The sequence below is a fragment of the Convolutriloba macropyga genome, chromosome 7 (genome assembly GCF_964194025.1).
Source record: "Convolutriloba macropyga chromosome 7, txConMacr16.3, whole genome shotgun sequence".
Classification (NCBI taxonomy): Eukaryota; Metazoa; Xenacoelomorpha; order Acoela; family Convolutidae; genus Convolutriloba; species Convolutriloba macropyga.
The window spans coordinates 13,260,546-13,287,912 of record NC_134474.1 but is presented as its reverse complement, the minus strand read 5'-3'; the positions used below and the strand labels follow the sequence as shown (position 1 = coordinate 13,287,912).

Sequence of the window (27,367 nt, the reverse complement as noted above, 5' to 3'; positions counted from 1 at the left end):
TAGAGAACCTCAGATGACTTGATTTTTGTGATTTTCATTGTGTTGAATTTACTGAAAATGCTGGGAACTTTCAAATTGAAGCTGAAAAGGTCGCTTTTGAATTTTTTGACCACCAAATTGTTCGTTTCTCTTGTTTTTGTCTTTTTTTCGAGTGTTCTTAAACATACTTCGGTTTAAATTGTTTATGCTCCTAATTATCCTGTGCAAGCTGGAAATGCTCGTCATAATTGTTTGAGTTAAGCCATGCAGATGAGTTACCTGACAGAACTCCAGAGACAAAAAACGGTTTTGAACTTTTCTTATTGCAAAATCTAGAAATTTGTCTTTGAATTTTTGCACTTTTATTTTTCTATGATTTATTTACTGAGAAGGCTAGAAAATCAGAAGTTGCCGAGTCGAATTTCTTCATAGAAAAATATTCTGAACTCTCTCTGTTGGTAGGGATTTCTTTCCTTCTTTTTATCGTTCACATCTCACACTTGAACTCTCACTCTCTCTCCTTGTGTTGATGCCGAACTTCAGCTGCTGTCATGTGGCGTGATGTTATCATTTGTTGCCCTCACCTCACGCCAATCCTCAGCTCTGTACGCTGTTTGGGCGCAGTGCAGCCAAAAACAGTCCTCCCGCCGTTGCCCCCACCAAACTTGCCCCCTCATCAGCCCTTCGGTGCACCCCCGCTGCGCTCACCTCATGCCCATTCACTTAAGCTAGAGCTGGCCTCACTATACCGTGGCTAGCTACTGACAAAGCAAACGCCTGGCCGGAAGCTTGAGAACTATTCGCCCGACGTTAGTGGGTTATTTTCTTTTCATGAGATACTATCGACATTTTGTGGTTTGGTTGTCATCTCAATTGGTTTGTCATCTCAATTGGTTGTCTTATCTATTAGTCACCTTAATGACAAGTCTCATGATTTGCTAAGGATGCCTAAAAATAGATTTAGTCGTTTCAGTTTTTAGTTAAGTTTTTTTAAATGTTACTCTTTTTTTTCAAAAAATGTTTTTTTTTTATTTTTTGAGTTTGTTTAGTATTTTTGTTGCTCTTTTAATCACTTTAATCTCCTTAACGAGAGATTCCACTGGTTGCTAACGACTTATAGAGGAAATCGATAGGCCGCAATAGTTAGTAACAATCGATTTTGTCGTTTTCCTTATGGTCTTGTCGCTCAGTCTCAAAAAGGAACATTGAATTATTTTTGGCCTTCTAGTGTAACCTAATTTTAGTCAGCTTATTGGCTGCAACTTTTAGCTAACGTTTTCATCCAATGAGGATTTCAGTTAAAATTTTTTTAAAGTTTATGTGAGTTCGTGAATCTTGGCTCCATTTGTAGTTATACTGTCCCTTTTTCCAATTAGAACTGCAATTTTTTTAAATGAATTTGAGTTTTATAACATGATGTGTCTAAAGGATTTGGCGTTTAGTTATGAGGTTCTCTATGTGTGGCGTTAGTGGTTATCAAAGTTTTTGTTTTTTTGGTTATTTTCCTCAGTTTTGTCTATTTTTGTTATCTGTGATTGATTCCCACAAACTTGATGGATTATTTACTCATTTTAAGGACGAATAGTGTCAATATGTTTTTTAAAATTGTTTTTATCTTGGGGTTTCTTAGAACCATAAGTCTTGGAAAGAGAAATTTTCGACTTTTTTCGGTTTTGAATTTCTTTTGCCTTTATAGGGTCATGGGCTTTGTTGACTGTCTTACTTTGATGTTGCTGTAAAAATTTAATTTTCGAGTTATGAATCTGTTCAAATCTTTGGATTTCAATTAAGGTAGTTTTTTTGTTTTTTTGGTTTTACAACAGAAAAAAGATTTTTTTAAACATTATTTGACGCTTTTGTCTGATGACTTCTGGCTTTTGAAACGGAATAACCAGTTGAATCCCGGCAGGATTTTAGTTGCAATAGAGAACCTCAGATGACTTGATTTTTGTGATTTTCATTGTGTTGAATTTACTGAAAATGCTGGGAACTTTCAAATTGAAGCTGAAAAGGTCGCTTTTGAATTTTTTGACCACCAAATTGTTCGTTTCTCTTGTTTTTGTCTTTTTTTCGAGTGTTCTTAAACATACTTCGGTTTAAAATTGTTTATGCTCCTAATTATCCTGTGCAAGCTGGAAATGCTCGTCATAATTGTTTGAGTTAAGCCATGCAGATGAGTTACCTGCCAGAACTCCAGAGACAAAAAACGGTTTTGAACTTTTCTTATTGCAAAATCTAGAAATTTGTCTTTGAGTTTTTGCACTTTTATTTTTCTATGATTTATTTACTGAGAAGGCTAGAAAATCAGAAGTTGCCGAGTCGAATTTCTTCATAGAAAAATATTCTGAACTCTCTCTGTTGGTAGGGCTTTCTTTCCTTTTTATCGTTCACGTTTTATGTCTCACTCGAACTCTCACTCTTTCCTTAACTCTTGTGTTGATGCCGCACTTCGGCTGCTCTAATGTGGCGTGATGTTGTCTTTTACCCTCACCTCACGCCAATCACCATCACTGTACAACGTTCAGGCCGTAGGGGCGCCGTGAAGCCAAAAACAGCCCTCCCACCGTTGCCCCCCCCCCCGGCGTTGTTGCCCCGCATCCCACTTGCCCCCCCCCCCCCAACAGCCCTTCGGTGCACCCCCGGTGCGCTCATCTCATGCCCATTAATTTAAGCTAAAGCTAGCCCCTCTATACCGTGGCTAGCTACTGACGAAGCCAACTGGTCATTTGAGAGCAGTTCGCCCGACGTTAGTCGGTTGTTTTTTCTTTTCAAGAAATACTATCGAATTGTTGAGGCTCAGGAGTTTTTTTGTATCTTAATTGGTTGCCCTATCTATTAGTCTCCCTAATGACAAGTCTAATGAGCTGCTAAGGATGCCTTAATAATCGAATTAATCGTTTCAGTTTTTAGTCAGCTTTTTGTTGATTTTTACGGTTTTCGTTTGTTTCTTAATTTTGGTTTATTATTTTTGTTGTTTTTTTAATCACTTTAATTTCCTTAACGGGAGGTTCCACCGGTTGCTAATGAACGATAGATGAATCTGATTGGCCGCGATAGTTGGTCTTTTTTTAATTTTTGATTTCTCGTTTTTCTTATGGTCTTGTTGCTCAGTCTCAAAAACAGCCATTGAATTATTTTTGGCCTTCTAGTGTGGCCTAATTTTAGTCAGCTTATTGGTTCCAATTTTTAGCTAACGTTTTGATTCATTGATGTTTTCATTTAAAAAAAGATTTATGTGAGTTTGTGAATCTTGCCTCCATTTGTAGTTACACTGTCCTTTTTTCCAATTAGAACTGCACAATTGTATTTTATGAATTTGAGTTTTATAACATTATGTGGCTATCAATGGTTATCAAAGTTTTTATCTTTTGCCTATTTTCCTCAGTTTTGCCTATTTTTTGTTTTATCTGTGATTGATTACCACAAGTTTGTTGTAATATTTACTCATTTTAAGGACTCATAGTTTCAATATTTTCGTAAAATGTTGTTATTTTAGGGATTCTTAGAACAATAAATCTTGGAAAGAGAAAGTTTCGATTTTTTTGGTTTTAAATTTTGCGTTTATAGGGTCATAGGCTTTGTTGACTGTCTTACTTTAATGTTGCTGTTAAATTTTAATTGTCGAGTTATGAATTTGTTCAAATCTTTCAATTAAGGAGTTTTTTTGTTTTTACAATTAAAGATTTTTTCTGTTTCTTAACACAAACTGGCGTTGAACGAACAGAAAAACAATGATAAAGATTGATTCTTGTACAAAAACATTTTTATACAAGAATCAATCTTCATCATTGTTTTTCTGTTCGTTCAATACCAATTTGTGTTATGGGAAACAATGGGGATTGTTTTCCGGCAAATTGCCGGATATGCTTCATTTAGGTGTACTGCTAAAATTCCAGGTCTTTCAGACGTGTTTATCATCATGTAGAACATTGGATCATGTTGACGTATGTTTTAGCCCGAGGCAGCTGGAAAGCGGTCGGAACCTCGTTTTTGCCAATGTTTCGTGCTGGCCCTGATTGTTTTCACTCTATCTCTTGCGGTCTCCATCATTACTAGGTAACAAGTTACTATTTGCTGAAGAAATATGATACCCCTCAAAACCAGTTGCGGCTGTTTGCGCATCATTGGCCTAGGTTTTCTTTCAAATCTTAAGTCACGACTTGTTTGAAAGGGAAAGGGACAATATAATTGTGAACTACGAACCGAGAGGATTTTATCCTTCGTCTTTTGGGTTTGTTCTGTTACGCCAATAACGCCGAAAATTTGTGCTAAGGTATTGTGTATGTTGGACCGCATCCTAGTCCCGCCCCGTTTTCGTCAAGGTTTCCTGTCGAATAATTGTCAAATGGAATGCAAATTTTCTGCATGCATCTAAAGCACTTACGAATATAATTTTTTTTTCGCATGGTGTGGTGGGCGAATTGTCTTCTTACCTTGGGCGAAAAAGTTAAATTGTACGGGTTATAGCTTGGGGACTAGTGCTATTTTGTGCTTCCAGTCAATTTAGATCGATCGATGTATTTACTATGCAAAGCTGTGAGTGGAAGCTTATAATCATATATACTGTTTGAAATCGGGGTAGTCTAATTCGAGGATTTCAGCTTTTGACTCTCGAGAGGTTTTGCGTTATGAAATTTCGATAAAGTTAGTTTAATTTGGTAAATTTTTGCTTGGTTCAGCTTTTGAGCACATTTTCCACTTGATTCAAAGTTCTTAACATAATTGGTACAATTAACAGTTAAATGCTAGATTAAATAGAGATGTTAAATAAATGGGGATGAAAAGGAGTATGAACGTTTGAGAAAATTCACGCTACGGATAGACATCCCTCATCAGGTTTTAGAAAACGTTATCAATGTAAAAACTAATTATGATATTCACTTAGTCTGATGAAAACAAAAAATTTGGTGAATCAATCGGGAAAAAGATACAGACAGGTTATTCTTCTTTTCTATCGATTTTTCAAATCGCGGTATTCATGCATCGCCTTTAATTTTTAATTAAAAATGGTAAAACTTCACTTAAGTTTTCAAAATATTCCCAGTTGCTCTCGAACGAAGGTGGATACAATTATTCTAGTCGCAATAACTCACCCAAAATATTGAGACACTAAGCAGCTAAAAACTGTTGAATAGGGAACTAAAAATTTTGCAAGACAAAATTTTGTTCAATTTTTTTTTAACGCTTGTGAATCGTCAATTCAAAAATGGAGCTTCATTCTCAAAGAAATTAGGAAAGCAAGGCTTCAATAACGCCATATCAACGTGATAAAGATGGATGTAAACTGATTGCTCAGAAAGCCAACAGCCATGCATAATATCAAATTTCAGAGATGTTTTTTCAGAGGAAAAGTAATTTCCTTGGCTAATAAAAAGAGTCACCACATTTTTACGAATTTTAGTTTTTGTTTTTGTCAAACTAAAGTATATACATAAACCGATTGATAATCTAGATAAAAAATCTTAGTTATCATAATGATTGTGCTATTAAAGCTGGAAAATATGCTATTGGAATGCACCTACAATTTGTTTTCAACGAATGGATTCAAAATAATGTTTTCCCTAATGTTTCAAAAATATACTTAAAACAACTGTTTTTATCAAGTTCACGGCCAACATCTGCTATAGTCTTTTACTACAGTGTTTCAATGGCTCATTCTTGTGCAAATAATGATTTATCTCATCGAAAGCGAACTATTAAATAGAAAAGCAGAACAAAAAGTCAACAGATGCTGTTCTCTACTTCAGAGAATCGATAATAGAAAAATATGGAAAGTGCAAAGTCTTATAAATCAATTCCACGGAAAATGTTTCTGAAAAAGCGGCAATTTTCAAATGCGAAGTCTAAAATGCAATCTGTTAAAATTGGCTTGGTGTGTATGGATAAAATTGGAATCAAACATGGTGTCCCACAGAGCACAGTTCTAGGACCATTGGTTTTTATGTGAGACAAAATAATAGATGACATCAATATGAATCAATGTTGACGATGCTTAGAAGAAATTGAAAATGTCCTCAAAACATAGCTATTCTAGTGAAAATCACTCACATTGACTGTGGATAAAATATCGCTCTTATTTCTCTAATGGAAAAGAAAACGGGAAAGACATCCAATTCGAAAATCTTATAAAACCATTACAAAGGTGCCAATATCTTGGAATTGGGATAGATTTAGACTTGACAGTCGAATATCAATTTAGCGTTGTTTAAAGCATAATGGTAACCGATATTTTCGCTTGCTGTATTTGGTGAGGTATTAAATAATTTTTCAACTATGTTGAAAATAAGACTACTAGTTTTCAGGTCAAATTGTACGGTCGGATCTACACTATGGTACCAAAAATTTACGTACACCTAAAGATTTTTAAAAAGGCAATAGAAACAACAAATAATAAAACATTTTGAGTTCAAATTAGTTCTCTAATAACGCGTCATTACACCTTTAGCTTTTTTAACGTCTAGTAGACGGTTTGTATAGTTTTCATACAGGTTTCTCTCGACGTCTGCGTCAATTTCATTCCAAATTTCGTACACTTTTTCTAAATTTTCCCAAAAAACTGTCTGTTTTCGTAATTGCTGCTTCAAAATCGCCCATAAATTTTCAATAGGATTCAGATCTGGACTGTATGCTGGCCATTCCAGTACCTCCCACTCGTTTTCTTGGAGGAAATTGCCGATAATCTTCGATTTATGCACAGGAGCATTATCTTGCTGAAAGGTCCAGGAAATGCATTTTTTCTTCGTAAATTTTCAAAATTTCCAAATAACCGACAGCGTTTAGCTTGTTTGGACACTTAAAAAGCAATTTCCGTCCATCTGATCGTATTGCACCCCAAAACATAAGTGATCGTTTGTCCGAACTCAAATTTTTTGTGTTTTCAAGAAATCTTGTTCCATTTCTTCGAAAAACTCTAACGTTTCCGTCGCTGGAGATGCGCACCCTTGTTTCATCAGTAAAAACCACATTCTGCCAGAAAGAGAACGGCTTCTTGAGCATATTGATACACCATTTTGAACGAAAACACTTGCTTTTCTTCTTCAAACTGACTTTTTTTGCAGCATTTCTTGAAAAAACGCCATATTTTTTGAGAATTCGTCTAACTGTACCTCTGGAAATTGAGCGTTATGAGCCACACGAGTTCGCTCCAGTGAGGTTTTGGGATCTTTCAAAACATCGGCAACTAACTTTTTTGATTTTTTTTGACAATTTGGGGGGTCTTCCGCTCGATTTTTGGGCCTCGAAACTGTTGTTTTTCAGGTAACGGTTGTATGCATACTGTGCACTGGATCTTGATTTTAATTTGGGTTGCTTTTGTATTTTAGACCATGAAAATCCGACATCTCTTAGCGTAACCACTTGGCAAACGGTATAAGAACCAAGCGGTTTAACCATCTTTTCTGTTTAAGCAGAGAAAGTGAGAATGAAATATCTCTTAAAACTTCTAAATTTCACACCTTTTTCACGCCTTGTCGCAAATCATGCTTATGAAGCACGAATCATGCTTTAAAAGCAGAAATCATGCTGTACGTAGCTTTTTGGTACCATAGTGTATTTCAAAGGAATTTAATTTCGAATTAAAAATATCTGTTTTTTTCGCCAGCTTAGTTGGAGTACCCAAGTCTGTCATATGCGGGGAAAGTACGACCGACCACTGTAGAGGACCTGTAGGGAAAGTACGACCGACCCCCCCCCCCCCCCCCCCCAGCTTAGTTAGCATAAATTTTTTATGACCCCCAGGCGCATTTGCTATTTTCTTACATAGGAACGTGCTGTATAACAACATATAATTTGTAACTGGGGGTCATAAAAACAGAATAGATCCGAAAATTCAAATATCGGTAGCCATGGGGAACTTCAAAAACGTTTATGAAATCAGCAAAAAAAAACAAAATTTCAGCGAAGCAAAGGCACCAAACATTTAAAACCGCAAAAACTGAATTTAATCGAATGGTAAATCATGGAACAAAAAGCATTTGAAGTGGGAACAAATCACCATGCGATGGAAGGGTAGCGACATATAGTTTAACATTCAAACATATGTTAGCACATAATTTTAAATCCAATCAAATTATTGGAGAACATGTAATTATTTAACGGACCTGGCTATATTTCCTGAATTTGCAATCAGGAAAATAAAGAAAAGGTTCGAATTAGATCCCTACTATTTACAGTCTTTCCGAAAAGAAGGTTGTGTTGGAGTTGAATGGAGTCGAATAGGTATTTTTTTCGCTCATGTAACAACAGAAATGTTGAAGAAAAAATTGAAATTAGTGGTGGAAATGTAGTTCGAATATCTCCTTATTTCTTCAAATTTTCCTTAAATTTGACGTTCAGTCATTGCAACGGCCTATTACGCGGCCCTAGCCATTCCTGAAAATACACCGACTAATGAAAAAGTTGGTTTACAACAATAAGACCACGGAAAAATTGTCCATGCAAGAATTTTTCCTTAGAAACGAAATTGATTTTAGTCTTGTGGCTTATCGATTGGCTCTCAAAGAGTTCACAGCCGGACAGGGTAAAGATGATCACGTTGAAGATGCCAGCAAAGTGTTGGATGGTATCCAGACAACGGAAGTTGATCAGTCCAGTGAAACGAAATTGAGTACCGCTGATTTGGAGATAATTCAGAATATGCTGATGAATCACTCGTTTCAAAGTTTCAATGTTTCAGGTAATTACTAACAGGTATTGTCAATATTAGCAAATGCGATCTGTTTGATGCAAAATGTGCCATTTGGTTTGTTAGATTAGATACCTCTGTTAATGAAATAAAGAAGGCGAAAAAAGAAGGCGAAAAAAGAAGGCGAAGGTTAATCAACATTTGAGTGTTCAATTAATATTAAAAAAGTCTCCTTTTATCATACCGTTTTTTCGCATTATAGTGGAAGAAAAAGATTATTTTAAATATAATTCCTGTAGCGATCAATTATTCTACAATTTTTAGAGGTAGTGCTGGAGCAATTTGACGATCGGATCAAACAGATCGATTTTCGCTTGGATCGGATGGAGTCACTCGTTCAGAAACTAAGTTCAAATTCTGAGGATATTTCATCTGAAGTGAGAGATCTGAGGAGGGAGTGGAATGTTGCTGATGGAAGAGAGCAAGAGGAGTCGAGATACTTGTTAGTACCATTTTCTGCTTCTCGTGTCAAATGTTCAGAGCATTTTCTGCTTCTTTTTAATCGCTCTCAAGCAAAGTTTGTAGCAATTAGCACCCCCCCCCCCCTAGTTGTACGAAATATAAATTCAGTTTTTGACGCAATATATCTCCAACTTTTATTAAAAATTCGACCAAAATATGTCCAACACTGATCACTTACACTAGTTCTCAGCTGTAGCATTGAAGTAGAAAAATACGCAGCGTTAACTTAAACCAGATACCCCAATGTAAAGATGATAAGCTCCATCCAAGAAAAACAAGTTGTAATGAAGTCACAATGTGATCACGTCTTCCTCCATCTAATGCTCATTCAACCATAGTTAATTATTCATTAAAAAGAAAGTTGTCTCAAAATGTGATTTGTTTTTGCATTTCGTGATTTGTTGCTACTGCGGTTCTTAGTCTCTGGAGTTTACCACAGTCATTACCCCACCCCGTCCCCCACCAGATTTATCACATTTTTTTTTTTCAAGAAAGTTGGGAAGATTGGCATTTTTGACGAAAACAGTTTATTGGGAAGTTGCATGTTAACATTAGTTTTTTTTTGTAAAACTCATGTTAAACCCTTTAATGTGTGCATAGTTTGCTAGATTAGAGAATGTCTTCGAATTTTTTGATGCATTTATAACCTAGTTTGTATCATTGGCGTCCTATCAGTCGGTCTATGCAATTTTTTTTGCCGGGTTGAGTTTTTGAACGATTTGACTTTTCTTTTGAAGTGCTCTTACACCTGTTTATTAAAAAAAGAGGTGACAGCACCCAATCTTTTTTGCGTGCCCGTCGATGAAGTTCTCCCGGCTTTGTATAAGTGAAGTCGTTGATGGAGACTTCATCCTATCAGATCTTGCGTTTCCGGACAATATCAACTTGTGGGTCTTTCCCATTATAGCCTCTATAAAAATATGGTTAATTTACCACGATTGAGGGGCTGTAAGCGCATTATAGCCCCACATTATGGTATATTTACCATGATTGAGGGGCTATAGGTTATCTGACCACTGAACGGGGGGGGGGGCTATAATGGGAAACACCTCAACTTGTTTCAATCTAGCCAAAATGAAGTCCATGGTATGATTCACATCGCATGCCTGCTAGTGCTCGACCATAACAAATGTAAAGCGATCGGGCAGAGTGTTCACGTCAGCAAGAAGATTTGTGTGAATGGGAAAGATAAATTTTTGAGAGCTCATAATGCACTCCGTTCTTGCTCATTTTTTTTGCTCGTTTCGCTTTTTCATCGGTTAGACAAACGGCGGCTTGTTTATAGGTTAAGAATAGAGTTTCGGAGTTTTCAATTGCGCCCTCTTTTTTGAAATTTTTATGTTAACGTGAAGGTTTTGTCGTAATTAGCAGCTGTTGCTCCTGAAGACAATGTTAAGCTGAAAGATCATGTTTTAAAAACCTGTTGCACTATTACTACTAATGTTAAACGTTAAATGCTCTCGAATGATGTTCAAAACATTTTTACAGTTGTTTAATAGCCGCCCTCATCTTCTCAGCTGGCTATTATAGCGCTCCTATTTTTTAATAGCCGCACAGCGATAGCTGGGGATATTATTGGCCTTCTCTTGGTTTCTTTTTTTATTATAGCTGCGAAGCTGTAAGCTGAGCGAAGCTATATTGCGGTGCTCTTGGTTTTTTTTTCGTTTCGTCGTCTGACGCTCTTTTTTCGTTTTACATTTGGTCACACAGCAAAGCTGAAAAAGTCAAATTTTCTGAATGACTTCTTCCTCTCACTAACGGCATTTGCGCGCGTGACGTCATTTCTTGCTCGCTTTAGCAAAACTTTTTAGGTTATTTGCGTGATTAGATTTTGATCATACGTGACTTACCTCACTCAATAAAATGACTTTTGCACTTTAAAACTTAAGTTTAAATTGAATTTGTTTAAGGACAAAGGAACTCATTTGTGCAGTAAAGGTCCCTAATAAGAGGTTTCTGCGGAATGAATTTTAACAAGCTTTATTAATTTATCGCTGAATGTTTTTTACCTAGTTTTTTGAGCGGCGTCAATTTTTTTGTCAATTTAGATCTTCATAATTGTCTTTATATCTGTTTCCATCTCTATTATATGGCACGCAGGTCTATTTCGCAGCTATTCCGGCAATCTGCCGGCTATGTTTTCGTCGTCATGATTTTTATTACGACCATATGACGTCACAGCCACTTTTTGTTCATTTGCTCATGCAATTTCAACTGAATTGCATAAGTGACGTCATTTTTCGCTCTTTGTGGAGCGAGTTTTTTTGTTCATGCGCGTGATTAAATTTTTGGTCACACTTGACTTACCTCACTCTCAAAAATGACTTCCTCACTTTGAAATTGACTTTTTTTTACTTTAATTCAAAGAGATAAGGTCAAATGGGTGTGTGTGTCAGTCTAAATGAAGGTTATTAGAGAGCAGCTAATAGAGGCAGCAAAAACTTATACAGATTTTTAATCAAAATATAACATATCAGCCTTCAATGAAAAGACGAGTTTTTTTGGTCTGTCTTTTTTACTGTTTTTTTGAGACTGCAGATCTACGAAGCTATTGCGGCTATTTTCTGGCAATCTGCCAGCTATGTTTTTACAATTGAAAGAGTTTGAGTTGTATTGGGGCGCTGTGTTTTTTTTAAAGATATTTTTACACATTTTTCAATGACTTTGATCTTTCTAAACAGGATAAACAGGTAAAGCCCAGTGGGCAATAAGTTTCATTAGAGGCCCAAAGTGGATGTTAGTAGTCCTTCAAGTGCTTAGAGTGGTGCAGCTGCTGGGATGGCCTCAATTTAAGGTTAAAAGATCATTTTTAGGTGTTTTTGGACTCAATATGGTGTAATTTTTCTTGTTTTTTGTGATTTTGTTTTTGATTAGTCTTAGGTTGAAGTTTTTAAAAATTGATGAATGCTTTTTGCGAGACTAAGTTATGACCATTTTATGAGCTATATGTTTTGGTACTACAAACACAAACACGCAAAATGATAATAATTTTTGCAATTTTTTTGCAAGTTTTTTGAAAATTTTTGTCTTTTTCCAGCTTCAGGGGCCTGGGAATCTCCTTTATGGTTTGATAATTGGGCACTGTATAGCTTCTAGTAACAATGGTTTGGTTTTCAACATTGTATTGTCTCGAATTTTAGCTTTTTTTTGATAAAATCTGCAATTTTTTTAAGGTTTCTTAATTTCTGTCAGTTTTTGATATTTGTTCATTCTCAAGTGCCAGGAAAACTATTCCACGGTCTGAAAAAAGTACTGCATGGTTGTTAGTTTCAATGGATTTGTTTGCAACAATTTAAGAATTTTCAAAATTTTCTGATAAAATTTGCTATTTTAAAAGTTTTTTCGAAACATTTGATTTTTATTCAGTTTTCCTTGCCTACGTAGCCAGATAACCTAATGCATGTTATTAAACAGTTGCTAGGGGACAATTGAATGGTTTTGAACAATTTAGAAGAACGAATTTTTTTTTTGAAATTTGAAATTTTATTAAAATTTTTGCCTATCGACCTTTGAACCAAACAATTTTTTAAGGCTTGGAATTGGGTTACTGGTTAGCCTCTAGAGATACAGAAATGATTCTTCAGACAAGAATAGCACAATTTTTAGCAAAATTTCATTAAAATTTGCAATCGATTTTATTTTTAAAAAATTTTGGTCATTTTTGAGTTAATCGATCTTCAAGGGGCAATGAATTTTTTTCAGGCCTTGCAGATATAATGCTGCAGCAGTTTCAGAAACAGAAATTAGTTTTTACCATATTTTTGAAATAGATTTATTTAAGGGGATCAAATTTTGCCATAGGGGTAAAAGTTTCAAAGTTTTAGCAATTATTATATTTTTGTTTAGTTTGTTTGATTGTTTTTTTCTCAATTTTTTGATGATTCGGTTTGTGTTTTGGCTGCCATTGTTCAATTGATTTGCTGGTCAGGTAGATTATTTCTTAGTTATTCATTCTTATCCTTTGAATTGTTTTTCAGGACTTGTCCTGCTATGTTTTTTACTTCGTCAAACTTTTTTTCGCTTTACCCATTTTGCCGCTTTTTTGACATTTTGCGTGAAATATTTTTGACTTCTCTAGGCTAGTTTCACTCTTCTGTCATTCTGCTGAAAGTCCTTTTAAACAGAAGCTGCTCAGCAAAGCAGTTCAAAATGAAGAGAGTCAATATAGAAAAATCAAAGTCAGAAATAGAAACGGGATAAACCCATAAAGCCCATTTTTAGATGCCCGGTACTTGAACTTTGTTCTCATAAGTTTTAGATACTATCTATAATGTTTATTGGTATTGATGCTAGACTCTGTAGCCTCTCACTGAGAGACAGGAGCATGTTCAATTACGAAATGACATCAAAATAGATCGCACTTAAAATGTTTTCTGTTGATATTTTCTTTTCTTTCAATCCCAATAGAGTTATGGGAATCAACGGCGGCTATTTTCCAACAATCTACCGGGTATGTTTGTCTTTTTGAAGCAAAATGTTTTTGGTTGAACTGTTTGATTTTTTGATTGACCTCTACGTCGTTCAATTTCGGGTTTTACGTGAACTATCTTTTTATTTCATTTACATTTTTAAACAGTTAAGTTGAGTCAGTTTTGCGGCAGTGTACTACCAGAAGTTGATTAAAAACTGCGCCGAAATGGGTTTCATTTTATGTTTTAAATTTAATGGTTGTTCATGAAGACCAAATAAAACCATTGGAAGTCCCCACGAATGTATACACAAAGGGTTTTAAAGTTGGGTATTTTGCTTTCTTGCATGGCAATATTTCTCATTGAATTTGTAAGATTGCGCTGATAATCAGTCTCTCGGTGTGCTTATTGATATTCAAAAGTTTTTGATTTTTATGTTAGAACTTGTCCTGTTGTTTTAAAATTTCTTCAATATATTTTGTCTGTTGCTTTAATAGTTTCATCTCTTAAAGTGATGCCTTTTTGAAAGTTTTTGCCTTCAAAACAATAGAAAACGAATACCTGCTGGGTTCATGATTTCCTCGAGAAATTGAAAGTTCTGTTGCGAAATCAGTCATCATATCACGAACAATATAGTGATGACTTCGATTCAGCGCAAAATAAAATGATTGGCAAAAATTGACTCAACAGGCAAATCTCGAGACAGCGGAACCCCCTCGTAATTTTTAGGGGTTGAATCAATCTGAAAAGACTCGTGAAATTGAAAATTCACTCTGGTTATTTGAAATGAAGTACTATTTTTGTCTAATAATTTGCTAATTCGTAACTTGTTGCAGATCTAACGAGACGATGTCGATGCTATTGAGCCTGCGGGAGACCATGTCACGTGAACTGAATCTAATTCGGGAGCTGAACAGAAGCAGAGTGCATTCCTTGTTCACGTCCAAGATCCTTTCGTCTGTGATGATTGAGAGAATCAACTCTTACTTCAAACAGAAAGGACTTGTCCCTCAACAGTTCACGTTACTGTACAGAGGAAGTGAACAGGATTTCTCATGTTAGTTGTATCGATAGTTTTACATAATTTTTTTAATTGCTCTCAAACAAAGTTGAAATAATTATATTAGTCCTGTGGTCTTTTTAATGCAATTTTTGTCCTGATCGAATTTTCGTCTGGTATAAACAGGTGAAGACCGGAGGGGATTAAGTTATCTGGGAGCTTTTCGGCTTAGTAAACTGATTATGAGATTCACCGAAATTTTTGGGGACAAATTCATAGTGAAGAGTGGTTCCTAGACTTTGCCCCCCCCCCCGCCGAGCTCAACCCATGCCCCTTTAATTAAGATAAAGCTAGCCTCCCTAATTCGTGGTTAGCTACTGAAGAAGCCAACCTCTCGCCAGTCGATCGATTTGAGAGCAATTCGTCCGACGTTAGTCGTTTTTTTTACACCGGGTAGCGTACGACCATTTATTATACTGACTAGTCCTACCGCCTGATATGAAATGCAAGCTTAGCTGCTTATCAAAACAATTTTCTTATGCGCTAATGAAAACCAGCTTTAAAAAACACATTATTTTTTAAGTTAATTAAATCAACCTTCAATTGGGGAGATGTAAGCTAAAAAATAACAAAGCAACATTTCAACGTAATATTCTCATTTACAGGATATCAATGATTTATGTTTTAAAGTTGCATTCATCCCAGGTCAACTTACAAAACTCTACTTGCTCAGGATGTGACTCAAATTCTTTAAAAATTTTTCAACATGGTTTTAACTTTTTTTCCGTTGTTTCGGAGCTTGATTGAAATAATAGGAAGCTGAGTGTGGTTTGAAGGTTGTAATGTTACTTTGGGGCTCATTTTTATCTCTAAATTGAATTATCTGATTGGTGATCTTTAGCTGGACAATTTTGGTTGTGTTCTTCAGATTAATACTTTTCAAGACCCGGGGGCCGCATTTACATTTGGGTAATCGAAACACAAATACATCAAGATTAACGCAAGATAATTAAAACTTCTGGTGAGTGCTGGGACGTGCCGGACACAAATTCAATGCAGAAAAGTGTATATTGTAAGCATGAATACCGGTTAGCACTATCAAAAATTCCTGCGTTTAGTAAATCCAATAACAAAAGATTACTTAGTGGTTTTTATAACAAATTTACTTGAAACTTTTACCGGATTTTAATATAGTTAATATACGAATAAAAAACTCCAGAATATATATGTCCTTGAAATATAGCCCTAAATAAAAAGATTATAGTAATAAGGGAAAACTATATCCATTAACATATGAATCGTAATTTAGAGTGATACAAAGATCAATGCTGCATCCAAGATTTCCATTTTAAGATAGCATACTGAAGTTGAATTTCTAAACCTTTTTTTCTGTGCTGATAAATGATCGAATTCAAACTTGTAATAGAATTTTGATGCTTGAATCCTGCGTCCGTAACGTGTGAAACCAATATGCAGGATGAGGTATAAGAGAGTTTGAAAGTGCAAACAGAGGCTTTCGAGTTTTGATCAGTAACCGTAACGCATTGCTATTAGAAGTTTGGTTGAAATGCTTTAATTGCTGAACGTCAAAAGTAAGTAAGCGCCCCCTCGGTTTAGAAGTAAAATTTTTTGCTGCATTTTTACTACATCTTGCAATCAAAGTTTTACACCACTGAACCTCTTGACTAGTGATCTTGAAGTTCAGATAATCAGTAGCGGATATTTACCAGATACCCCAATGTAAAGTTGACGAACTTCATCCGGTTTGATTGTTAAAGGAAAGTTGTCTCAAAATGTGATGTTTTTAAGTTTATTCAACTGAATGAATTTGTATTTGCGTTAAACATTTGAGAGAAAAATTCGATGTGGGGGTGCTGACTTACATTTGTCGTTCAATCTAATTTTTGTCTGGGCGTCATGAGCTCCGAGGTATTCTTTTGTAACAATAAGTATGATGTTTGTAGCTACTGCCTTTCATGCCCGGTGTGACAAAAGGGGCCCTACCCTAGTGCTGATTAAGAGTGCCTCGGATAAGTCCAACCCCACTGGACAAGTGTTTGGTGGGTTCACCAGTGCCCAGTGGCAGTACTCGGATGCTCACCTCCAGGGATCTATCAACGACTTCCTATTCAGCTGTAAGTTCTTCACGAAATGCATTCTGAATTTTACAGTGACGCTAACTTGATTCCGACTCCAGGACTGGAATCTCATCGAGCAGCAGAAGATTTTTTGGAAAATGATTTTTGGTTATAGAGTTTTTACTGGAGGAATTTTGTATATTTGGAACTGGAAAATAATATGCTAAATAAAATAAATAGTTTGTATCAGTTATTTGTCAAATAATTATTTAGACAATCTTTAGCAAGAAATCATTGGCCTCCCGTTACCATGCAAAAATTTTAGAATCTATATTACAGTTTAAAAATTGTCTCAATTTGTTTTCTCCTGTTGTTATATCACCTTATTTGACCACTGAATTTCCGCCAAAAGTCTGTCGACAGTGATCTCCAAATTTTATTAAGCATTGTTTTAGATTGCTCTAAAATGTTTCAGCATTTAAAGGGTAAATTTGCAGGTGCTGCTACAATTGCCGCTTCTCCCTGCAAAGCTTTTGTTATCCAGCCACACACACTTATTTCATGACATTTGAAAATACTCGCTAAAGATAAACCCGAAATAGCTGGTTTTGTACTTGAAACTTATACGCTTTACTGTTTTGTTTCAGTGGAATGGGAGGATGCGCTCTTCATAAAATCTGTAAGTTTAATTTGTAATTTGCTCTGTAAAGAAGTTTGTAGCAATAATATTAGTCCAGTTAGTCTTTTTGCTTCAATGCAATTTTTCGTAGTACTCACTTTTTGCGTGATAGTCTTTTTCGTCCGGCCACTTGACTGTTCGTCCTCAAAAACGAGATAAATAGGTGAAGCTCGGAGGGCATTAAGTCGCTGAGCTGTCTTTTTGAACTGGAGGTGTAGATTCAAGGTGAAAGGAGCAATTTTTTAAGTCTCGGAATTTGTGCAAACGTTTATATGATCTCATTTTTGTTGACACTATTATTAGATTAGACTATGACGGTAACTACAAAGTCAAGATCGAGGAAACGATATTAAGCAAATTACCAAAAATTGTGTCAACCTATTTGAATGCATGATTATTTCATACTTAATATTTGTGTTTTTCAATGTTCTCATTGGCAATAAAGGCTATGATTGGTTTTTCCATAGTTTTTATAAAAATTTAAATCAATATTTACAAACGGCTAAAAGATTTGGTTGAATAATATAACACAACAACGTGAAAAGCCACCGCCACTGAATTCAATCATAAATGTCAAACGTTATTCTATGTTCGATTCATGCGATTATATCAAATAGCTTCATTGACACCAACTCGAACCCTTAATATAGAACTAATTTTTTAATAGTAGCATCATCTACTTAGCCGGCCATTATTGCGCTCTTAATCGTACGATTCGAAGATGAGTTCTGGCATTGTTCGGTTTTTAATGGGCGGAGTGTCAGTGAAACAGAAAATGCAGTAGGTTTTAAAAAATCACTCGTAGAGAAACAATTATTGTAAACGTTTGTCTTTTTTATGCAAAATTTTCGCTTGACCGTTTTGACTTTTCCAGTGACTTTTACGCCCTTGACTTTTTTTGCGTTTCGCGTGATAAAATTCTCTCAATCACAATTTCAGGCAGCTGAACTCAAATGAAAAATGTCAAATGAAAAGTCATATTAGTAAGTCATATTTTTCACTTAATAGTGTTATATGTTAACCTCTAATGTGGTTATTTGAAGCCCACTATTGACCCACTATTGAACTTCTTAGTTCCATTTAGGTTCCCCCTCCGCGCCTCTCCCGACTGAAGCAGGCTGCAATTGATAAGAGTTCCCACTAGTCGTTCGAGAGCAATTCTTCCGGCGTTTAGTCGGCTATGCGTTATTAATGGCTCATTCTCAATGTGCATTTAAAAATAAATTGCCCAGCAGAGAAATCCAAATAAAGCGCTGGCATGTTGGAAAACGAATCAAAATTAGAAAAGGGATAAACCCGTTGACTGGTACCGAATAGCATTTGGCAATACACCTAGTAAGGCTTCTAAAACTGGGCTTTATGTAAGAAAACAATCAAAATTATCTCATTTTTCATAATCTCATTTTGATCCCAGTCGTTTCGTGGAAATCAATGGCGGCTATTTTCTGGCAGTATGACCGGCTTGTTATGAACCATTCACTATATTTTTTAAATAAATCTTTTAGTATGCAAATCCTATTTTATAGTATACATTTGTTCCCCACTGAGGGATAAAATTTTCTGGATTGTATGAATACAATGTGCATCAGTGAAACATTGACGTGCAATTGAAAATTTAAGCACGTTTTGTATAAAAGACATATAAGAAGAGCTCGAGTTTGTTGAAATGATGGAATTTGCTTTAACCGCAGTAAATTATTTGTTCACTTATATTGCATCCTTCGTGGGTGTATGCAATGTGATTAAGTATCAAAACTGTAAGATAGAGTGCACCGTTTTGAAATTTTGGACTGAGGTGAGTTCTTTTTCAGACCAACATTGGCAACGCAATCTCAACGGGGAGCCACATTGGACCCAAGTTCGGATTGAACCCAGAGATCCAAGTAGGACATGAGTGTCACAAGCACAAGCAGGTAGTTTGATGTATCTGGTTGATAGTTACATATGGGGTCAGAAATCAAGTTTGTTACTAGTTTTTTTTTATTGACTATGAATTGGTTTTTAAATGACACCGCGAGAACGGATACAAAAATCAACTTTTTCTGGTTCTGTGCGTGAATTTTGTATTCGTTTATAAAGCACAGCATCGAGCACAAGTGTTCATTATTACTGAAGATTACGCAAACTGTCGGTAATACTGCTGCCTATTCACCTCAATTGTCCCATAATATTAGCTTGTTATCTCAACTAGCATGAGTTTTCCTTTGTGAGGTGTAGCATATACCGAGTTTAATCAGATTCTGCTGCCACAATAGCGAAAAGGGATCTTTCAATTTAATGCTATTGAAAAATTGTCCGTATTTTGGAATCACCGTAGGCGTCAATATGGAAAATATTTTCCTTAGCTTTAATTTGATATAGCTTTAAGTGTTTTTCAATTAATCAAAAGTCGAGAACCTTCACCATGCTATCAAGTTTTGTATTGTTCATAGGCTTCAATATCGATCCTGGGCTCTAAGTCATCAACATACCAGGAGCCGAAAGGAGGCGCTGATTCGTTTGTCAAAGGAGACTCCAAAAACTTCCTGTGTGAGGAATACGAAGTGTATTCGGTGCAGTTTTATCAGCAGTAGATCCTTGATGCAGCTGTGGACATTGTCAACTTAAAAGTTTGTGAACAGTTATAAACATCCCTTTTATGATGGAAGAGTGAGCAGATACGTTGACCAATCATATTGTATGTTGTTATTTGACTATCGTTCTCTTTATTAGTTGAGAAACAGCTTCATATGTATCTTTCATTTGCATTATTGATTCCATGAAAAAAAATCAGTGTCCTTTAGTCAGTGCTGTAAATTTGATGTGTGCGCGTTCTTTCCAAGTCCTGTTCTTGTTCGAAGAATATTAAAAAAAATATTTTGGTGCTGTTCACATTTTGTCATTGATTTAATTGTATGCCTGATCTGTACGATGTCTACTGTGCTCATGTTTTATACGTTCACTAAACTATTTAGAGTAAAGATAATCAGTCTAAAATAACTTAAATCATGTCATTGCCTTAATGAAACTGAAAGCTTTTACTGTTCAAATCGTAAATGCAATAGTTGTCATCGCCGTTCTGTCGTTCAATGGTGCTCTCGTTTCTATCTTTTTATACAACCTGAGTGATTTTTGTTGTGATTCGTAGTTTCGATTTCTAAATTATATTAGTTTGATTTGTTCTCCGCATAATAATGTCGTAATTTATTAACTTAACATCAAAGCGCTATCTCTGTTTGATACAGTTGATCAGTGTTGCTATATACTATAACGAAATTAAAAGAAAAAATCATAGACCGTTTTTTCTCAAAAGTAATTGAGTCAAAAGAATGTATCGTTGTTTTTCAAAGTCATCTCTCAAACAACAACAGATGCTGAATTGTTTGAGGAAATATTTAACATAGCTAATTTTTTAGATGGTTTTTAAATACAATTTCTAATTGAGAAATTTGTGAGATTGTTCAATTTGCCATGTGAAATAGAATTTAGTGTATGAATGAATTCCTGTTTCATATGGCTCAGAGAGTGGTGAAAAAAGGATATTCAGCTGCTATTGAACCAGTTGTGATAAATTTCTCTGAATTTTGGACATATTGCAAGCACACATGACTACTTGCACATTAATTTTGTTTACTCAAACCTTGTTAAAATTAAAGCTGGGATATCAAATGACTCTTATTTGTCGTGTTTTTTAAATGCAAATTTTTTGACCGGTCGTTTTGATAATTTGTTCTAAAATATTCGTTCCGTGCCCTGAGCTATTTGATTTTCCATCGTGAGAAACAGGATGAATGATAAAGCACGAGGACCTTAAGTGTCAGAATAGCTCTATTTTTGTTTTCGTACGCTCAAAGTGTAAGTTAGGAAGAACAACTTCATGGTTTGGTTTGCAAGTCAATTTGAATTTTGATAAACTTGATCAGCTCCCCCCCCCCCCATAACTCCATCCGCCCAACTCATAATGTCTAAACTGCGGCTGGCCTCTCTAAGCTTAAGTTAGCTACAACTAAAGCCGGCGCTCGTCTGTCTTTTGAGAGCTATTAATGCGACTGTAGTCTCTTTCTGCTTCTTAGATTGTAACTGCGCCTTGGTAGTTCGAAATTTTATCCAGTTCCAGTTGTCAGTGCTTAGGGTTTTATAATAAATCTATGAGGTTGAAAAATTTGCATAACAATGATTTTGTATCAAATTCGACCGCTCTAGAGGACTTGAACTGCAAAATCAGGAGAATAATATCCATTTTGAGACTGCGTAGATCTACGAAGCTACTGCGGCTATTTTCTGGCAATCTGTCAGCTATTTTTCCAACTATTCTTTTGCTCTTATGTGGTATGCTTTTGGTAATGACGTTTTTTAATAGGCGCTGATCACATCCATGCCAAATCTATATGTTGATGCTATCAAACCTATTTTTTGCATTTGTTTTCGGTGATCTGTAATTTTTGTGTCTAATTGTTTCTCCGGACGAGTCTATAATGTTAAAAGTTTGGTTGGATTTTCTGTAATATGTTAGACTAGAACATGCTGCTCAGAAAAGTAGCAAATGCTAGCAAGTTGTTTTGTTCAAGTTTGCCAATTTTTTTAGTTTAACATTTTTCTGGCAGCCAGAGAATCAAGAACGCTTATAAAATGTATATTATATACTGTTTGTTCTCTTATTTGTCATGTTTTTTAAATGCAAAATTTTTTCCCGGCCATTTCGATAATTTGTTGCAAAATTTTCTTTCGGTCGCTTGAGCTATTTGATTTTTCATCCTGAGAAACAGAATAAATGATAAAGCATGAGGATTTTAAGTGTCTGAATAGCTCTATTTTAGCTTTTGTAGGCTCAAAGTGTACGTTAGGAAGCACATTTTCATGGTTTGCAGGGCAATTTGAGTTTTGATAAGCTGGGTCAGCCCTTCCCCCCCCCCCCACAACTCCATCCGCCCAACTCATAATGTCTTAACTGCGGCTGTCCTCTCTAAGCTTAAGTTAGCTACAACTAAAGTCCGTCCTCGCCTGTCTTTTGAAAGCTATTAATGCGACTCTAGTCTTTTTCTGTTTCTTAGATTGTAACTGAGCCTTGGTAGCTCGAACTTATATCCAGTTCTAGTTGTCAGTGCTTGGGGTTTTTAAATAAATCCATGAGGTTAAAAAAATTATCTCAACGATGATTTTGGATCAAATTCGACTGCTCTAGAAGACATGATCCGCAAAATCAGGAGAACAATGTCCTTTTTCAGACTCCAGATCTACGAGGCTATGGCGGCTATTTTCTGGCGTTCTGTCTGCTATGTTTCTAACACTTCTTTTGCTCTTATGTGATATGCTTTTGACAATGACGTTCTTTTAGTAGGCGCTGATCACATCCATGCCAAGTCTATATGTTGATGCTATCAAACCTATTTTGCATTTGTTTTCGGTGATCTGTATTTTTTGTGTTTAATGTTTTCTCCGGACGAGTTCACAATGTTAAAAGTTTGGTTGGATTTTCTGAAGTATGTTGGACTAGAACATGCTGCTCAGAAAAGTAGCAATTGCTAGCAAGTAGTTTTGTTCAAGTTTGCCAATATTTTAGTTTAACTAACATTTTTCTGGCTGGCAGAGAATCATGAACGCTTATGAAATGTTAATTGTATATTGTTTCTTATTTGTGTATTTTTTAAGTGCGATGTTTTTGCCAGGCCGTTTTGATAATTTGTTCTAAATTATTCTTTTGGTTGCTCGAGCTATGATTTTTCATCCTGAGAAACAGGATAAATGATAAAGCACGAGGATTTTAAGTGTCTGAATAGCTCTATTTTAGCTTTTGTAGGCTCAAAGTGTACGTTAGGAAGCACATTTTCATGGTTTGCAGGGCAATTTGAGTTTTGATAAGCTGGGTCAGCCCTTCCCCCCCCCCCACAACTCCATCCGCCCAACTCATAATGTCTTAACTGCGGCTGTTCTCTCTAAGCTTAAGTTAGCTACAACTGAAGTCGGCCCTCGCCTGTCTTTTGAAAGCTATTAATGCGACTCTAGTCTTTTTCTGTTTCTTAGCTTGTAACTGAGCCGTGGTAGCTCGAACTTATATCCAGTTCTAGTTGTCAGTGCTTAGGGTTTTATAATAAATTGATGAGGTTAAAAAAATTAGATCAGCGATGATTTTGGATCAAATTCGACTGCTCTAGAAGACATGATCCGCAAAATCAGGAGAACAATATCCTTTTTCAGACTCGAGATCTACGAGGCTATTGCGGCTATTTTCTGGCATTCTGTCTGCTTTGTTTCTAACTCTTCTTTTAATCTTATGTGATATGCTTTTGACAATGACGTTATTTTAATAGGCGCTGATCACAATCCATGCCAACTGTATCTGTTGATGCTATCAAACCTATTTTGCATTTGTTTTCGGTGATCTCTAATTTTTGTGTCTAATTCTTTCTCCGGACGAGTCTATAATGTTATAAGTTTGGTTGGATTTTCTGAAATATGTTAGACTAGAACATGCTGCTCAGAAAAGTAGCAAATGCTAGCAAGTTGTTTTGTTCAAATTTGCCAATTTTTTAGTTTAACATTTTTCTGTCAGCCAGAGAATCAAGAACGCTTATAAAATGTATATTATATACTGTTTGTTCTCTTATTTGTCATGTTTTTTAAATGCAAAATTTTTTCACGGCCGTTTCGATAATTTGTTGAAAAATTTTCTTTCGGTCGCTTGAGCTATTTGATTTTTCATCCTGAGAAGCAGGATAAATGATAAAGCATGAGGACTTTAAGTGTCTGAATAGCTCTATTTTGGCTTTTGTAGGCTCAAAGTGTAAGTTAGGAAGCTCAACTTCGTGGTTTGAGGAATATTTGAGTTTTGATAAGCAGGGTCAGCCCCCCTCCCCAACTCCATCCGCCCAACTCATAATGTCTTAACTGCGGCTGTTCTCTCTAAGCTTAAGTTATCTACAACTGAAGTCGGCCCTCGCCTGTCTTTTGAAAGCTATTAATGCGACTCTAGTCTTTTTCTGTTTCTTAGCTTGTAACTGAGCGGTGGTAGCTCGAACTTATATCCAGTTCTAGTTGTCAGTGCTTAGGGTATTATAATAAATCGATGAGGTTAAAAAATTAGCTCATTGATGATTTTGGATCAAATTCGACTGCTCTAGAAGACATGATCCGTAAAATCAGGAGAACAATATCCTTTTTAGACTCCAGATCTACGAGGCTATTGCGGCTATTTTCTGGCATTATGTCAGCTATGTTTCCAACTATTCTTTTGCTCTATGTGGTATGCTTTTGGCAATGACGTTTTTTAATAGGAGCTGATCACATCCATGCCAAGTCTATATGTTGATGCTATCAAACCTATTTTTTGCAATTGTTTTCGGTGATCTCTAATTTTTGTGTCTAATTTTTTCTCCGGAAAAGTTCATAATGTTAAAAGTTTGGTTGGATTTTCTGAAATATGTTAGACTAGAACATGCTGCTCAGAAAAAGAACAAATGCTAGCAAGTTGTTTTGTTCAAGTTTGCCAGTTTTTTAGTATAACTAACATTTTTCTGGCAGCCAGAGAATCAAGAACGCTTATAAAATGTATATTATATACTGTTCTCTTATTTGTCATGTTTTTTAAATGCAAAATTTTTTCACGGCCGTTTCGATAATTTGTTGAAAAATTTTCTTTCGGTCGCTTGAGCTATTTGGTTTTTCATCCTAAGAAGCAGGATAAATGATAAAGCATGAGGACTTTAAGTGTCTGAATAGCTCTATTTTGGCTTTTGTAGGCTCAAAGTGTAAGTTAGGAAGCTCAACTTCGTGGTTTGCAGGGAAATTTGAATTTTGATAAGCTTGGTCAGCCCCTCCCCCGCACTCCATCCGCCCAACTCAGAATGCCTTAACTGCGGCTGTCCTCTCTAAGCTTAAGTTAGCTACAACTAAAGTCCGCCCTCGCCTGTCTTTTGAAAGCTATTAATGCGACTCTAGTCTTTTTCTGTTTCTTAGATTGTAACTGAGCCTTGGTAGCTCGAACTTATATCCAGCTCTAGTTGTCAGTGCTTAGGGTATTATAATAAATCGATGAGGTTAAAAAATTAGCTCAACGATGATTTTGGATCAAATTCGACTGCTCTAGAAGACATGATCCGTAAAATCAGGAGAACAATGTCCTTTTTAGACTCCAGATCTACGAGGCTATTGCGGCTATTTTCTGGCATTCTATCAGCTATGTTTCCAACTATTCTTTTGCTCTTATGTGGTATGCTTTTGGCAATGACGTTTTTTAATAGGAGCTAATCACATCCATGCCAAGTCTATATGTTGATGCTATCAAACCTATTTTTTGCATTTGTTTTCGGTGATCTGTAATTTTTGTGTCTAATTCTTTCTCCGGACAAGTTCATAATGTTAAGTTTGGTTGGATTTTCTGAAATATGTTAGACTAGAACATGCTGCTCAGAAAAAGAACAAATGCTAGCAAGTTGTTTTGTTCAAGTTTGCCAATTTTTTTAGTTTAACTAACATTTTTCCGGCAGCCAGAGAATCAAGAACGCTTATAAAATGTATTATATATACTGTTTGTTCTCTTATTTGTCATGTTTTTTAAATGCGAAATTTTTTCCCAGCCTTTTCGATAATTTGTTGCAAAATTTTCTTTTGGTCGCTTGAGCTATTTGATTTTTCATCCTGAGAAACAGGATACATGATAAAGCATGAGGACTTCAAGTGTCTGAATAGCTCTATTTTGGCTTTTGTAGGCTCAAATTGTACGTTAGGAAGCACAAATTCATTGTTTGCAAGGCAATTTGAGTTTTGATAAGCCGGGTCAGCCCCCCCCCTCCCCAACTCCATCCGCCCAACTCATAATGTCTTAACTGCGGCTGGCCTCTCTAAGCTTAAGTTAGCTACAACTAAAGCCGGCGCTCGTCTGTCTTTTGAGAGCTATTAATGCGACTGTAGTGTTTTTCTATTTGTTAAATTGTAATTGCGCCTTGGTAGCTCGAGCTTTTATTTTTATCCAGTTTTAGTTGTCAGTGCTTAGGGTTTTATAATAAACCTATGACGTTAAAAAAAAGTAGCTCAACGATGGTTTCGTATCAAATTCGGCTGCTCTAGAGGAAATGATCCGCCAAATCAGGAGAATAATATATTTTCGCGTTATTTGAAGGCCTTCTCTTGTTCTAATTCGCTCAATATTTTTGGCATCCAACAGATCTTTTTTTACTATGAAAAGAATTCTCTGAAATATAGATCCATGACTTCTGTATTTGGAAGACATCTGGAAATGATTACGAAAATGTAACGAGTTTTAACTATTTTGAAGCATATTTGTGAATATTCGTGGACTTTAATATATCACGCATGCTTTTAAATTGGCCTCACATTCTTATGTTTTATTTCAAAAGCAGTTAACAGTTGTAGATACTGGAATCAAAAATTTTAGTGAAATTTTTTTCTGAAAATTATAATCTTGTTTTCATTTTTTGCGTTTGGGTTTAGTTGACAATGTTGCTCTATTTCAATTTTCTGGTTTTTGCATATTCTAAGATTCAAGTATTGCTTGAGCCTCAAGACATAAATACCACGTTTTCAGAAACAGTTTGCTTTACTATTTTGTAAAATATGACTTTTGTTTGACTGTTGCTAAAATAAAATATAAGGTTATAATGGAAGGATTAGATGTTGACCTAATGTGTCCAAATTTTACTACATAGGTGCTTCGTGACAGTCAGTGGTGACCTTCATCGAAACAATTTTGACAGCTTCTAATTTGATTTCATCAACTCAGTAATTCATTTTTAATTTAGAGCCTTGTAGAAGATTTTGCATTGTTGATTTGCTTAAAGCTAAGTTCCATCATTAGTTCAATTTCATATTACGATGTTAAAATAATGTTTCATAGCTTTGTTCTATTTTTTGTCACGTAAGTATTATTTTTCCGAGTAGATTTTTTGGCGGTATTTTCTGGTTCCAAGCTTTTGCAGTTATTTTAATTGCTCTCGAATGTTTCCGAATGTTTAATTGCTCTCGAATTGTCTGAAAAATGTTTCGCTTTTGTTCTAGAAAATTGTTTGATTTCTGAAATGACTTTTTTACGCTTGTCTTGTTCATTTTTGAGTGATCTCAATTGCTCCGACTCCACAGTACAGT

General features: G+C 35.6%; 1 protein-coding gene across 1 annotated transcript in view; it reads left to right on the top strand.

Annotated features, from left to right (window-relative positions):
- The window catches only part of LOC142342107 (uncharacterized), a 30,848-nt gene extending 10,280 nt beyond the window's left edge, over positions 1–20,568 (top strand). Inside the window, exons 2-9 of the mRNA XM_075393293.1 lie at positions 3,935–4,035; positions 8,451–8,653; positions 8,927–9,104; positions 14,370–14,590; positions 16,498–16,668; positions 17,259–17,290; positions 19,102–19,203; positions 19,723–20,568. Of these exons, the coding sequence (XP_075249408.1) occupies positions 3,935–4,035; positions 8,451–8,653; positions 8,927–9,104; positions 14,370–14,590; positions 16,498–16,668; positions 17,259–17,290; positions 19,102–19,203; positions 19,723–19,863 (1,149 nt within the window). The 3' untranslated portion in view covers positions 19,864–20,568. The remainder of the gene's footprint in view (positions 1–3,934; positions 4,036–8,450; positions 8,654–8,926; positions 9,105–14,369; positions 14,591–16,497; positions 16,669–17,258; positions 17,291–19,101; positions 19,204–19,722) is intronic.
- Positions 20,569–27,367: the final 6,799 nt, after the last annotated feature.